The sequence below is a fragment of the Girardinichthys multiradiatus genome, chromosome 8 (assembly GCF_021462225.1).
Source record: "Girardinichthys multiradiatus isolate DD_20200921_A chromosome 8, DD_fGirMul_XY1, whole genome shotgun sequence".
Lineage (NCBI taxonomy): Eukaryota > Metazoa > Chordata > Actinopteri > Cyprinodontiformes > Goodeidae > Girardinichthys > Girardinichthys multiradiatus.
The window spans coordinates 12538875-12553406 of NC_061801.1; the positions used below are offsets into that span (position 1 = coordinate 12538875).

General features: G+C 38.8%; 2 protein-coding genes across 5 annotated transcripts in view; one reads left to right on the top strand and one right to left on the bottom strand.

The window, feature by feature from the left end:
- LOC124872970 (rhotekin-like) overlaps positions 1-14532 on the bottom strand; it is a 54582-nt gene that overhangs the window by 11127 nt on the left and 28923 nt on the right. For 2 of the 4 annotated variants that reach the window (XR_007039406.1, XM_047373423.1), the window contains exon 12: positions 6200-7600. The exons of the other annotated variants lie outside the window; for them this stretch is intronic. Coding sequence is in view for 1 of the 2 variants with exons in the window: in XM_047373423.1 (XP_047229379.1) it covers positions 7593-7600 (8 nt within the window). In the remaining variant the exon portion in view is untranslated. Of the gene's footprint in view, positions 1-6199; positions 7601-14532 lie in introns of those variants that run through there. 4 annotated transcript variants of the gene reach the window in all.
- arid6 (AT-rich interaction domain 6) lies at positions 555-5286 on the top strand. The gene is made up of 6 exons (XM_047373421.1): positions 555-1323; positions 1871-2027; positions 2601-2653; positions 3127-3224; positions 3314-3452; positions 3785-5286. Exons 2-6 carry the CDS (start codon positions 1883-1885, stop codon positions 5132-5134), a joined length of 1785 nt encoding a protein of 594 aa, XP_047229377.1. The 5' UTR covers positions 555-1323; positions 1871-1882; the 3' UTR covers positions 5135-5286.

A 14532-nucleotide genomic window follows, 5' to 3' on the forward strand; every position in this document is an offset into this window, starting at 1 on the left:
TTGTATTTAAATATTGCAATAGGGTATTGTTAATCCATTTTAACAATCTAATTAAGCTTGAGGAACCTGCTGTGGTGCAACATGAACTTGAAAACAATGAACCTTTATGTACAAGGTCATCATGTTTTCACAATGTATTTCAACACGCATTTAGAAACATGTTTTTCCAAGGAATCCAAAAATAGTAATTTGATATCCTAATAAGACAATTTTTAGCTAAATTTAAAACCTGCGGTAGTAAAATGTGTTTCCCTTTGCCACACTGCTTTCACGTTAAACTGAATGGCCATGCAATGAGTTGTATGATGCAAAAAATATAATTAAAGAAATGAATGGATCTTGTGGAAATATAAATGCCTTATTATTAGTAGCTAAGACTAAGATATATTTGGGACTTTGCTTCTTATAGATTGATTTTTATTAGAAATTTTAGTTATGCTTTTGATAGGTATAAAAAACCTTAACAGTAGCCTCTAGTATTATAACACAATGAGAGTTTATTATTCAAGGTTAAAGCTTGCAGGTGTTTTCTGTCTGTATCGTGAGAAGCCGGCAGTATATTAGGGAGGCATGCTACTCCTCTCTGTGCTAGTCGGAACTTCTGATAAGTATTCCACCCTGAGGCTTCCTGAAGACGTGTGGGAAACAATTCTTTATTAAATGATGAAATGTATCTATGTTTTTTTTTATGCTGTTGCTGGGCAGACATCCACAGATAGAATGATTGTGTATGTAACTGAAAAAAAGGTGCTGCACAACAACTTGGGGTATATGACGGAATGGAGAGCAGCCCCAGTAAGACAACACACAGAGGTTTCCAGGTAGCAGTGTAAGTGTGATGTCTCCCGCTCTGAATTCAGACTGGTTTTAGTAAACTTGTGGAAACATACAACGTATCTCTGACTGAGGATTGTCCTTTGGGGTGCCAAATAAAAAGAGTCGATGAGAGGTGAGGAGTAATGTAAGAGTTTATGGACGGCCAGTGAAGTTTTCCTACCTCGACAATCTGAATAAAGAACATGATAGGAACAGATTCTTACCTTTCCCCTCTCATAGTTTATTCCAGCACAACCTTTCTTCTTGTCACATACTCAGGAACGAGTCAAACCTGTTCAACAATTCAAATCTCAGCAGGAAGTCATTTAAGTAAACACCCCCTTCTGCTACTTTATCATGTTGTCACCTAGACTCAAATGACAAGTGTGTGACACGGCAATTACAAGTTGTTGCGATCACTAACCAACACGGCTTCTTGACTTGCTTTCGGACCATCAGGGCAATGAGATAACCCTTTCCATCTTTATCATCTCAAAGGAAACACAGGTAAGGAATAATTGGTTAAAATCCCAAATTAAGTTGTCCATGATAATTCATCAATTAGACGTCATACCATAATTGTGCATTTTTTAATCACTGTTATTGAGTGAATTTATTAACATTGGTATAAAAAGCGCTTTTTGAACATTTTTTCTCTGTTGTGAATAAAGATAAACCATAGACAATCTTTAATTACCTGGAATAACATATATTTTATTTAACACTAATATTCCAGCTGTTGCTATAGTTGACCACAGACAATATAACAAAACAGTGGAACTAATGGGATAAAAGAAGGCACTGATGCTACTTTTATGTCTAATGCTAATGGTATGAGCGATTGACTCCACTCATATAAGTAAAGGTTTCACTCTCAGTCAACATGATGGGGGGCCTCTTACATCTGTTCACTCAGGTGCAGGGCAGTGTTGAAGTAAAGCTGTTTATCACTTTAAATTTCAGAGCTTTGTCAGAAAAATCACTGGAATAAAATCTTGAAATAAAACAAATATAAATATTGCTCCTCTTAAATTCTTCTTTCGTGTTGTTTTAGGTACAAGTGAAAATGGAACAGAGGGAGCTTCAAGAGGACAGCACCAAAAACCCAATGGAGGAGATTACTGAGGAGCAGTTCCTCAAGAATCTCTACCTTTTCATGAAAAAGAGAGACACCCCAATAGAGAGGATCCCCAATCTGGGCTTCAAACAAAGTAATTATCAAAGCAGAAGTCTATATGCCCTTACTTGATGCATTAAAATCTTGTTTAGATACTGTAATAACATTATCACATAATTCCTGGTAAAGTCCGGCTGCATAACATATGTTTACATAACATATGTCATAATGTTGGCTGCAGCATCAAGTAAACATCTCGGGAAACAAGAACACATCAATGTGAGACATTTGGTTACTATTAAAAGATTATACTGGATATAAAAATTAAAACACAAAAACACAATGTTCCATATTGCTGAGTGTTTGGCTAAAAATGATTTTCCATGGCTCTAAGAATTATTCTTTAAATAAATAAAAACAAATCCTAACTAGCTTCGCAAATCGCTTACCAAATGTAATACATGGTATTTTTATCCCTGTGAATATATTTCTTTAGGTAACTAATTCTCTAATTTAAGAAATAGCTGAAACAGCAAAAAATAGTTGTCTAAGGCTAAGAAATATGCTAAAAAGATAAGTTGGATTGCAATGAATGACAATCAAATACACAGATTTACATTTAAATAATAATGATAACATTTACTTACAGTTTTCATTTGTTTTCCAGTTGATTTATTTATGATGTTCAAGACTGTCAGTGACTTGGGAGGCTACCATCAGGTAATTCTGTTTTCTGCTTTATCATACATAATATAATACGTATTTATTATTATTACAGTTTATTAAAATGGTCTCTATAAGCTTAAACTTTTTATTTTTGTCAATGGGTATTTCTAAATTTTATGACCAGTTTTTAAATTAATTTAATATAATTATGTATCAATATGTCTTGATAAAAATACATTCAAAACTGATATCAAAATATTAGCATAATTATAGTTTTAGTTTTTTTTTTACTTGTGCTATGCAGCAACTTTTAAAGTCACATTTATAAAACCACAGTAATTATAAATGGCAGATTGGCAAGCTATATAAATTTCCTAGTTATTTGTAGTGGCTGATATTGATTTTGCACTAAAGCTGTGCACCAAAACGTCATTCCTTCTTTAATAAAACTACTGTAGTGTGTCTCTGTGTTTTAATGCCCTTTTTTAAACAAGCAGACATTAAATAATCTATCTTCTAAACTTCAGGTGACTTCTCATCAGCAGTGGAAACGGGTTTACAACACGCTGGGAGGAAACCCTCGAAGCACAAGTGCAGCCACCTGCACACGCAGGCACTATGAAAAGTGAGTGTGGTTATCTGTCCGTGCAGTGTGAGTGGGTGGTTTTATCACATATGAAACTTTTATCTGATTCGGTTCTCATATTTTTTTAGGTTGCTTTTGCCTTACGAGTGTCACTTGAAAGGCATATTAATGACCATGCCTCAACATCAGTCAAGACCCAACCGCAACACCAAAGATGACGATGGGGGCCAGAGGCCATCAAAATACAGGCTGTTGTCAGTGCCACCGGTTGGTATCATTTCACACTCATTTTGAGCAGTAATTATTTGTACAGTAGGTTTTCTTAATATTAACATGATGAAAGTTTTAACAACTTGTTAATGTGAATAAATTGGTTATGATGCAAGAAATAATTTACTTAACTGGGTTTGAAGGCTTACCTTTTAATCTGTGAAGAGAAATTGTAAATTTAATTCAAAATTGTTGAAATTTCAAAAACATGCTTCTTTGATAACTTAAATCAGAATTTCATGCTCTGATCTAATCATAATTTTCATTTAGAAAAGAAAAAATAGCCTTTTTCACCAAACTAATCTCTCAGATGCTGACTTATCTCTTAGGGACCTCAATATTTCCAGATGGAACCACATGGGAAAATCTACTCTCTGCCTCTCCACTACCACCCTTACTACGACCTAGCTCACCCAGTTCTACCGCCTTATGGTCCTATCCCTTCCTCTGTAATACCACCACATGCCTTCCCTGCTCCCAAGCTTCCACAATTCCCATTGGATCTGCCTCATCAGGAGCCGGTTACCATGGTTAGAGAGCCTCTGGATAAACTCCGCTCCCTGGCGGAGAAGTACAAGACCGCATGCGGATTGTCCCCCTCTGAACCCCTGAATCTGAGTGTAAAAGCTTCAGCCCAAGGGTCTGACATTAACCCTATATCATCATTCTCATCACCTTCATGCAGCAAGAATCCAAAGTTTTTAAACAAACCCTCTACACTCTACACCTCTCATCATGCAGACGTAATAAGTGAAGAAAATGAGACACAGGTTGGTGAGTCAGGAGAAGGTGCACCGACCTTTTCTGAGTCTGAGAAAAAAAATGAGACCCATGACGCTGATGTCCAAGCTCCAACACCCTCAGATAGCCCGATATTCATTTCTGCTCTGATGCCTGAACCAGACAAAGACGTCTTTGAAACAACCGCAAAACCTTGGTCTCTGAGAGCAGACTTTCCAGTCCAGCCAGCAGAAGATGGAATAATAAGAACAGAAGAAGAGGGTGTCAATTTCAGTCATGTTCTGAACAGGGTTTCTAAAGAAAAAGAAGGCAAGATGGAAATTGAAGTGCCACTGTCTGTGTTTCGTAACTGGCTCAAGTTGTACGGCTCTTCTGCAAAGCTGCCTGAAGCTAAAGAGCATCTTGTCTCTGATTATGAAAAGCCCTTTGGAAAAACAAGCTTGTTTGATGCGGATATTTTCCCGACCGACCTGACGTTACGTAGTCCTCAAAACCAGACCTCAGCTAATAAACTGAGGCTAAGGGATGGATCAAGCCTCGTCCCAAACACCAAGCCAGATAATAACCAGGATGGAAAAACTTCAGGTGCCTTTCTAAGAAAAGGGGAAACTGGCCAGAACATCCAGCTACTTGATCAACAGAATATCAACAAGTCATACAAGCTCAGGCCAACAGATTTCTGGGACTTTTATACCAAAGAGAATAGCACTGAAAACTCCATGGCTCCCCACACTCCAAATAAACCTGATTCCAGTCCCCCCGGAGTGCGAGGCTTTGCCTCTAAAGTCTATATGGAAGACATGAGGCAGAAAGGGATGCCAAAATTAGAAGTGGAGCCTTCAGCTGTGCTGAAGGTAAATTCCAGCCCTGCATCTGTGTTTCTGCTGTCCCCTGATGAGATGATGAAGTTGCAGAACATAATTTCAAGTTCATCGTGATGCGGAGGGAAAGATACCAACACCACATTTAAGCTGCTTCCTATTATTAACTTATCTATTCAGTATCCTTTTGATGTTAAACATCTTGTTAAACTGTAAGATCTATGTAAAGAAAAAAAAAAACGTCCCATGAAGAAAAAACGGAAGGATGGCAGTTTGAAATGATACATTATTACATAAAGTAGTTTGCATGACTTGCAGTATTAATGGCACAAATCAGAAACAAGAAAATGTATAAAGATTGTGTCATATCTTTTTTTAATTCACAATCTGAAGAATTATGGGTTTCATATGCCAAAATATTCAGTAATAAAAAACTCACTGCCTTTAAATCCACTTCTACTACAGTGAACTGCTTTTGTACATTTGAATTTAGTGTAAAGATGTAAATTATATAAATGTATTTTTATCATCCTTAATTTTCTAAACCTTCCCTTTTTTATTTGTCCTTAATGCTTATTTTTTAAATATTTCCCCTTCTATGTCCTGTTTGTTGAAAAGCGTGAAATAAATTCAGTAAATATGAAATTATAAGAATAATGTGCCGGTTTGTGGTTTAAAAAAATGTCTACATTGAGCAATTATCCTGTACAGAAACATAACTTGTACATAAAGTTTAATATAAAAAGCAAATAAATTTCAATACAATTTCATGGCTTTGCTTGTTGAATTCTTGCTTGATTTGATAGATTTTTATAATTTAAAGAACCTGCTTCTTAATTTTATCTTTCCAAACAAAATAGATATATTTTTCTGTTTCTTTTGTTCCTGCTTTCAATTTGAGAATTCTGCATATTTGTTTGAAGGTGTGAAGAGTGTGACACATATTTCTTGCCAACGATTGCAGCGTGATTAGTTTAGGGGACTTTTGTGGGTTTCAGTCTGGGAAATTGCAGGGATTAGTTTGCAATGAGTAAGAGCTGTATAAAATAATTAGCATTTAATCTAGCCCAAAAAATAAAAAAATAAAAAATGAAATGAGGCAGAGAAAAATGTTTTTATATAAGAAAGAAACTAACCAAAAATTAAAAACGTGAAAAAGCAAGATCAGACTGAGACAAAATGTTCAGAATAACAACATTTTTTATTTAAAAAGCAATACAAACAATATAATTACAAAACAAAAAGACTTTTGGTGATGTATAGGCTCATTAAAATATATTTCTATATCCATTGCTACTGAACCTAAAAACTCATTTCTTCCATTCCTTCACATATCATGGAAGCATTTCTGAACTGTTGGCAGGCACAAGTTTTACTTGTGTTAAGGAGAAATTCCCATGAATTAAACAATCATTTATTTTATTGTCTGAACACCTGCATTACACGTGCAACCGGTTATGTTACTATCCTGCTTTAATTACTACCATCTCATTCAGATTGATACTGTGCCTAGATCTGTGGTGAGACAATAACATGCAGGCAGCAGTGACACTCCCTTTAATTTAACCGAAGACTCTGAATATAGCGTGCAGATTGTTTGCTGACATCACAAAGATATTGTTTATCACAAATCTCACAACATTTGTTGTACATCTAGTTTCTTTCAGGTGAATGGAGCTTTAAATCATTAGAAGCAGAAACCATGTGGAGCAAGTCTTTGTCTTCCAAGCTAATAACACTTCTATTTCTGTGTTAGATTTGGTGATGTGTTTTCATGTTCGTTAGGAATAACCCAATAGTAGGGTCTGGGAGATAAACGGCCATATACAGACTTTGACAGGCATTGTACTGTCATTCATTACATTCACCTGTTTACATCCAGTGAGAATAGTTTAAGCATTTGAAAGGATGTCCACAGGGCTGACATACATATCTTTCTCAAGCTTACACCACATATTTCAATGAACACAGACACAACTTCATGCAAGAGATATAAACCAAATAGACAGACTAGACAGTGTTTTTTTTTTTATGTTTGACTGATGCATTTTTTTTTATATAAATGTTATAATAGTACTTTAGTATTGAACTTGTGGAACTTAATGGTTTTCCTCACTAAATATATTTCTATTTAATACATATTAGATGTATTTTGTATCATATAAAAACAAAATTATTAGTTTTTTGATATTATCTGATGACAACAACCCTATAAATCCATGCATTTAAAAAGTATAAGTCAATAAATTATATGATGTGTAAGAATGGCTGTAGGGAATAAGCTTTTATATATATACATAAAGGAAAGGCATTGAAAGCAAAGAAAGTACAATTTAAAAAAGATTTCTCATTACCAAGGTATCATACAACAAATACAAGATGATGGGTAAAAGCAAATACCTCACAACAGGTTCACAACCTTATTATTACACTGTATTACACTTTGTAGATGTATTTCTAAACATTTTATTGTTCTATTGTCTTATTGTCCCATTGAGCACTATTGGGGCAATCATTCAAAACTGGAAAGAACATTATTTCACCACAAGCCAGCCAAGACAAGGTGCTCACCAGGTCAGATTTCTGAGGAAGTTAAAAAAAGTGTCAAGAGTTCACCAAGACCAATGAAAAACACAAGTAACACACTCAACCATAATGACCTCTACACACTCACCATAAGACTCCACTGCAGAGAAAAAGCAGTTTGGAGCTCATTTAAAGTTTGCTGCATAGTAGTTCAACGGGTCAGGGAATTTTCAGGGAAATATAGTCTGGCCAGATAACACCACTGAAGTCTTTCATTGGAGATTTTATTGCACACACACATTGTTTATGGCAGATATAACCAGTGTATCAACCAAAAAACACCATGTTAACCCTGAAGTCTGTGGGTGGGAACATCATGTATTGGCAGACATCGTATATTTGAAGAAAGGATGTAAGTAGAACTATACCGGGACATTGTTGACAAGAGTTTGAAGGTGAAGTGAGGATGGATTTTTCAGCCAGACAATGATCCCAAACGCATAGCCAAGAAAACTCTCAACTGATTTTAAAGAAAGAAAAAAAAACACTGCTAGAAAGGCCCATTCAATGAACTAACTTGTCGTCAAGTGAAAATCTATAAAAAGAACTGAATCAGATCAGAGTGCATAGAAGAGGCCTCCAGAACCTTCAAGATCTGAAGACAATTTGTGTGGGAAAATGGCTCAAACTCACACCCAGCAATGCGTGTGAATAGTTTAAGTATTAACTATTAAATACATTTTGGTTAAAGTGTTTAATTAATACTTATCCTTTGTGCTATTCCACTTCATTAAACATAACTTGATTCATGAACTTTGTTTTAATTTCTTTGTACATGTGGATTAGCTAGGCTATTACCAACTTATGGTGTAAATTTCATGTCAACAGACTTCATTCACTGTTGCTTTCCACATTGTAGGTTAGTGTTTTCACAACATTCACACATGGTTGCATATAGAATACAAAATAAACACAATACAACAAGAAGCTAGACAACAAAACAGTTACTATGCAGTGCTTGCCAGTGGGTGGGTTGTTGTCAGCTTACGGTAAAAAGGTTTGTCTTGTGGGTTGGCTTGAAGGAAGCCAAAGTATGTCTGTGGTTTCAATATGAAAGTCTTTTTTGTCAGTTATGACAAAGAAAAATGTAAAAGGAGATAATTTTAGATACACAGATTTAGCTGGACTTTGAGGCAACTTAGTTCATGTCAGTACACAATTTATTTTAATAACACAAATGTCAAAATATTCCTAGACAAGTCTACCATTTTCTAAGTTTTAAATGTCAGCTTTTTTATTTATTTAAAATTGCAAACTAAAAGTTCAACTGCATTCCTTCATTTAGTGAGATTCTGGGTTTGTGTATAAGGATAACACCAAGAGTAGGAACAGCACAGTGAATGTGGAGTCCTTAAAGAATTTGAACAAGCAGCATTTATCATGTTCTTGTCCATTGTGACCGGGTTTAAAAACCACAGGCAGAGAGAACGAGCTCTGCTCTCCACTGTATTTCTGTCAGGATCATTAAATGCTGAAACAAACAGAAAGATTGTCACTCAACTACAGTGTTAACAATAAATTGGTGTCCTAAAATGACATTATAGAGGCCTTTCTCAGACTGTCTCAATTTATTTCATTTAAGATACTTTTTTATTTACAATTTCTACCAAACGTTTGGACACACCTTCACATTCAAAGAGTTGCCTTTATTTTCATGACTATGAATATTGTAGCTTCACACTGAAGGCATCAAAACTATGAATTAACACATGTGGAATTATATACTGAACAAAAAAGTGTGAAACAACTGAAAATATGTCTTATAATCTAGGTTCTTAAAAGTAACCACCTTTTGCTTTGATTACTGCTCCGCACACTCTTGGCTTTCTGTTGATGAGCTTCAAGAGGTAGTCACCTGAAATGGTTTTCACTTCACAGGTGTGCCCTGTCAGGTTTAATAAGTGGGATTTCAAGCCTTATAAATGGGGTTGGGACCATCAGTTGTGTTGTGCAGGAGGTGGATAGAGTACACAGCTGATAGTCTTACTGAATAGACTGTTAGAATTTGTATTATGGCAAGAAAAAAGCAGTTAAGTAAAGAAAAACGAGTGGCCATCATTACTTTAAGAAATGAAGGTCAGTCAGTCCGAACAATTGGGAAAACTTTGAAAGTGTCCCCAAGTGCAGTCGCAGAGACCATCAAGCGCTACAAAGAAACTGGCTCACATGAAGACCGCCCCAGGAAAGGAAGACTAAGAGTCACCTCTGCTGCGGACAATAAGTTCCTCCGAGTCACCAGCCTCAGAAATCGCAGGTTAACAGCAGCTCAGATTAGAGAACAGGTCAATGCCACACAGAGTTCTAGCAGCAGACACATCTCTAGAACAACTGTTAAGAGGAGACTGTGTGAATCAGGCCTTCATGGTAAAATAGCTGCTGGGAAACCACTGCTGAGGACAGGCAACAAGCAGAAGAGACTTGTTTGGGCTAAAGAACACAAGGAATGGACATTAGACCAGTGGAAATCTGTGCTTTGGTCTGATGAGTCCAAGTTTGAAATCTTTGGTTCCAACCACCGTGTCTTAGTGCGGCGCAGAAGAGGTGAACGGATGGACTCTACATGCCTGGTTCCCACCGTGAAGCATGAAGGAGGAGGTGTGATGGTGTGGGGGTGCTTTGCTGGTGACACTTTTGGGTATTTATTCAAAATACCTCAAATGCCTCAAATGATCCACCATCATCCCGGTGCCCAAGAAACCCACCATCCTAGGATTAAATGACTACAGGCCTGTAGCCCTGACATCTGTGGTAATGAAATCCTTTGAGCGGCTGGTGTTGAAGCACCTGAAAGACATTACTGGCCCCCTGCTGGACCCCCTGCAATTTGCTTACCGAGCAAACAGGTCAGCAGATGATGCTGTCAACTTAGGTCTACACTTCATCCTGCAACACCTCAACCGTCCAGGGACGTACGCCAGGATCCTGTTTGTAGACTTCAGCTCGGCCGTCAACACCATCATACCAGACATCCTCCACCAGAAGCTCACCCAGCTCAACGTCCCAGCCTCCACCTGTCAGTGGATCAACAGCTTCCTGACAGACCGACAGCAGCATGTGAGACTGGGGAGCATCTTCTCCCGAACCAGATCAATAAGTACTGGTGCCCCCCAGGGGTGTGTTCTATCCCCACTCCTCTTCTCTCTGTATACAAATGACTGCACCTCAGCGGACTCGTCCGTGAAACTCCTTAAGTTTGCAGATGACACCACTGTCATTGGACTGATCCAGGATAGTGATGAGTCTGCATACAGACAGCAGGTGGATCAGCTGATACACTGGTGTTGTCAGAACTACCTTGAACTCAACTCACTCTACTGTGGAAATGGTGGTGGACTTTCGGAGAACACCACCCCAATACACCCCCCTCACCATCCTCAACAACACTGTATTGGCCGTGGACCACTTCAGGTTCTTAGGAACCACCATCTCTGAGGACCTAAGATGGTCTTCACACATAGACTCTGTTCGAAAGAAGGCCCAGCAGAGACTGTACTTCCTGAGGCAACTCAAGAAGTTCAACCTTCCACAGGAGCTGCTGGTCATCTTCTACATTGCCATCATTCAATCTGTCATGTCTTCATCCATCTCAGTGTGGTTTGGCTCATCCACAAAACAGGACAGGTCCGGACTGCAACAAATAATCAGGACTGCAGAGAGAATAATCAGGGCTGACCTTCCCTCCATCCAGGACTTATACAGGTCTAGGGTCAGGAAAAGAGCTGCTAAAATCTCTGCAGACCCCACACACCCTGCACACAAACTGTTCAGAGCTTTACCTTCAGGCCGCCGCTACAGAGCACTGTTTACTAAAACCAGCCGCCACAGAGACAGTTTCTTCCCCCAGGCTGTTTCTCTGTTGAACATTCAATAGAGTACAAAACAACAGCATACAGATGTTGCAAATGCACCTTTTCATTATATATGTTTATATTGTACATTGTAAATATTTATATTCTGTAATACAAAAACAAAACCAAAGAGCAAAGTGTACCGGAGTCAAATTCCTTGTTTGTATGTACGAACTTGGCAATAAAGCTGATTGTGATTCTGATTTATTTTTCAACAGGACAATGACCCCAAACACACCTCCAGGCTGTGTAAGGGCTATTTGACCAAGAAGGAAAGTGATGGGGTGCTGCGCCAGATGACCTGGCCTCCACAGTCACCGGACCTGAACCCAATCAAGATGGTTTGGGGTGAGCTGGACCGCAGAGTGAAGGCAAAAGGGCCAATAAGTGCTAAGCATCTCTGGGAACTCCTTCAAGACTGTTGGAAAACCATTTCAGGTGACTACCTCTTGAAGCTCATCAACAGCATGCCAAGAGTGTGCAGAGCAGTAATCAAAGCAAAAGGTGGTTACTTTGAAGAACCTAGAATATAAGACATATTTTCAGTTGTTTCACACTTTTTTGTTCAGTATATAATTCCACATGTGTTAATTCATAGTTTTGACGCCTTCAGTGTGAAGCTACAATATTCATAGTCATGAAAATAAAGACAAGTCTTTGAATGAGAAGGTGTGTCCAAACTTTTGGTCTGTACTATATATATACAGGGGTTGGACAATGAAACTGAAACACCTGGTTTTAGACCACAATAATTTATTAGTACGGTGTAGGGCCTCCTTTTGCGGCCAATACAGCGTCAATTCATCTTGGGAATGACATATACAAGTCCTGCACGGTGGTCAGAGAGATTTTAAGCCATTCTTCTTGCAGGATAGTGACCAGGTCACTACGTGATACTGGTGGAGGAAAACGTTTCCTGACTCGCTCCTCCAAAACACCCCAAAGTGGCTCAATAATATTTAGATCTGGTGACTTTGCAGGCCATGGGAGATGTTCAACTTCACTTTCATGTTCATCAAACCAATCTTTCACCAGTCTTGCTGTGTGTATTGGTGCATTGTCATCCTGATACACGGCACAGCCTTCAGGATACAATGTTTGAACCATTGGATGCACATGGTCCTCAAGAATGGTTCGGTAGTCCTTGGCAGTGTCGCGCCCATCTAGCACAAGTATTGGGCCAAAGGAATGCCATGATATGGCAGCCCAAACCATCACTGATCCACCCCCATGCTTCACTCTGGGCATGCAACAGTCTGGGTGGTACGTTTTCTTTGGGGCTTCTCCACACCGTAACTCAAGCCCAAGATTTGCGCTCCTTGCACCATTGAAACCGACGTTTGGCATTGGCATGAGTGACCAAAGGTTTGGATATAGCAGCCCGGCCGTGTATATTGACCCTGTGGAGCTCCCGACGGACAGTTCTGGTGGAAACAGGAGAGTTGAGGTGCACATTTAATTCTGCCGTGATTTGGGCAGCCGTGGTTTTATGTTTTTTGGATACAATCTGGGTTAGCACCCGAACATCCCTTTCAGACAGCTTCCTCTTGCGTCCTAAGTTAATCCTGTTGGATGTGGTCCGTCCTTCTTGGTGGTATGCTGACATTACCCTGGATACTGTGGCTCTTGATACATCACAAAGACTTGCTGTCTTGGTCACAGATGCGCCAGCAAGACGTGCACCAACAATTTGTCGTCTTTTGAACTCTGGTATGTCACCCATAATGTTGTGTGGATTTCAATATTTTGAGCAAAACTGTGCTCTTACCCTGCTAATTGAACCTTCACACTCTGCTCTTACTGGTGCAATGTGCAATCAATGAAGACTGGCTACCAGGCTGGTCCAATTTAGCCATGAAACCTACCACACTAAAATGACAGGTGTTTCAGTTTCATTGTCCAACCCCTGTGTATATATATATATATATATGTATATATATATATATATATATATATAGTTTATGACTACTTATAGTGAATAGAACAGTGAATGAACACATATGCAATTATGTAGCAAACAAAACATTGTAAAATAACTTTAAATATGTTATATTTTAGAGTCCTTAAAGTAACCACCGTTTGCTGTAATGAATGAAATATTAACCTTTAGCCATCTCTCAATGTCTTTGGAAAAGTATTTCAGATGACCACTTCATTAAAATCAAGGGGGGAAATGCTAAGAGAGTAAAGCAGTCATCAAAGCAAAGGGTGGCTATTTTGAAGAGTCTAATGTACACTGCTCAAAAAAATAATGGGAACACTCAAATAACACATCCTAGATCTGAATGAATGAAATATTCTCATTGAATACTTTGTTCTGTACAAAATTGAATGTGCTGACAAAGAAACCACACAAAAATCATCAATGGAAATCAAATGTATTAACCAATAGAGGCCTGGATTTGGAGTCACACACAAAATTAAAGTGGAAAAACACACTACAGGCTGATCCAACTATGATGTAATGTCCTTAAAACAAGTCAAAATGAGGCTCAGTATTGTGTGTGGCCTCCATGTGCCTGTATGACCTCCGTACAACGCCTGGACATGCTCCTGATGAGACGGTGGATGGTCTCCTGAGGGATCTCCTCCCAGAACTGGACTAAAGCATCCGCCAACTCCTGGACAGTCTGTGGTGCAACGTGACGTTGGTGGATGGAGCGAGACATGATGTCCCAGATGTGCTCAATCGGATTCAGGTCTGGGGAACGGGCGGGCCAGTCCATAGCTTCAATGTCTTCATCTTGCAGGAACTGTTGACACACTCCAGCCACATGAGGTCTAGCATTGTCCTGCATTAGGAGGAACCCAGGGCCAACCGCAACAGCATATGGTCTCACAAGGGGTCTGAGGATCTCATCTCGGTACCTAATGGCAGTCAGGCTATTTCTTTCGAGCACATGGAGGGCTGTGCGGTTCTCCAAAGAAATGCCACCCCACACCATTACTGACCCACTGCCAAACCGGTCATGCTGAAGGATGTTGCAGGCAGCAGATCGCTCTCCACGATGTCTCCAGACTCTATCACGTCTGTCACATGTGCTCAGTGTGAACCTGCTTTCATCTGTGAAGAGCACAGGG